Raw genomic sequence first — 855 nt, forward strand, 5'->3', positions numbered from 1 at the left:
GGGGGAGAGGTGTGTGGCGGTCGTCATGTCCAGGCAGTGGGCCACACGACACGGTACGGGAACCAGTGGCTGGCCGAGGTCAGTGGGAGCACGCGCCCAACAATCGGCAAGCCACACCGCAGACCCCGCTCCCCCCACCCACTCCGGCCCGCCGCCCTGCCCACCTTTCCGCTTGCGCGCGGGGCCAGCCACGGGGCCGACGCCCGCGCCGTCGTCCGGGACCTGGCCCAGCCGGTCCAGGCCCAGCTTGCTGCGGTAGTTCTGGTAGTAGTTCTTGATCTGGGTCAGAGTCTTGGCCGGCACCGCGCGGCGCAGCGCGGCCCAGTCGCGGCCCCAGCCCTGGAAGGCCGCGTAGAACGCGTCCTTCTCCTCCTGCGTCCAGTACGACGTCTGGGCGCGCTTGCCGTTGCTGGACGCGGCGGCGCTGTGCGCGGGGAGCGCGCCCGTCGCGGGGGCCGGCCCGCGCGGGGCCGCGCCGGCAGCGTCGCCGGCCTCGGCTTCGCCGGGCGCGGGCGCGGCGTCCGGTGCCTCGGGGGCGGGCGGCGGCGCGACGCCGTCCACGGGCGACGGTCCCTCCCAGGGGGACCCGCTCGCGGCCCGGGTGGCTTGCTGGCCATCCCGAGGCGCGACGGGCGCGGGGGGGCTTCCCAGCGCCCCGTCCTCCAGCGGCCCCAACGCGGCGAGCGCCCCTGATGTGTCCAGCGCCCTCGCGCCGTCGAGCGCCAGCACGTCGAGCGCCAGCCGCTCCGCATTTTCCTCCCAGAAGAGCTGGACGGAGGCAGAGCTCGTCTCCCCCAGGCACTCTGCCACGGCCTGGCAATGGGACCAGGAGGGCTCATGGGGGAGGGGGTGGGG

The 855-nt window shown here is 75.8% G+C and overlaps 1 protein-coding gene across 1 annotated transcript in view; it reads right to left on the reverse strand.

Annotated features, from left to right (window-relative positions):
* F751_3715 (hypothetical protein) overlaps nucleotides 1–855 on the reverse strand; it is a gene marked incomplete at both ends in the record, with an annotated part of 13,328 nt that overhangs the window by 6,010 nt on the left and 6,463 nt on the right. The window contains one exon of the mRNA XM_011403845.1: nucleotides 1–813. This exon is cut by the window's left edge and continues 1,998 nt beyond it. Within this exon, the coding sequence (XP_011402147.1) occupies nucleotides 1–813 (813 nt within the window). The remainder of the gene's footprint in view (nucleotides 814–855) is intronic.

This window comes from Auxenochlorella protothecoides (genome assembly GCF_000733215.1).
Source record: "Auxenochlorella protothecoides strain 0710 unplaced genomic scaffold scaffold4, whole genome shotgun sequence".
Classification (NCBI taxonomy): domain Eukaryota; kingdom Viridiplantae; phylum Chlorophyta; class Trebouxiophyceae; order Chlorellales; family Chlorellaceae; genus Auxenochlorella; species Auxenochlorella protothecoides.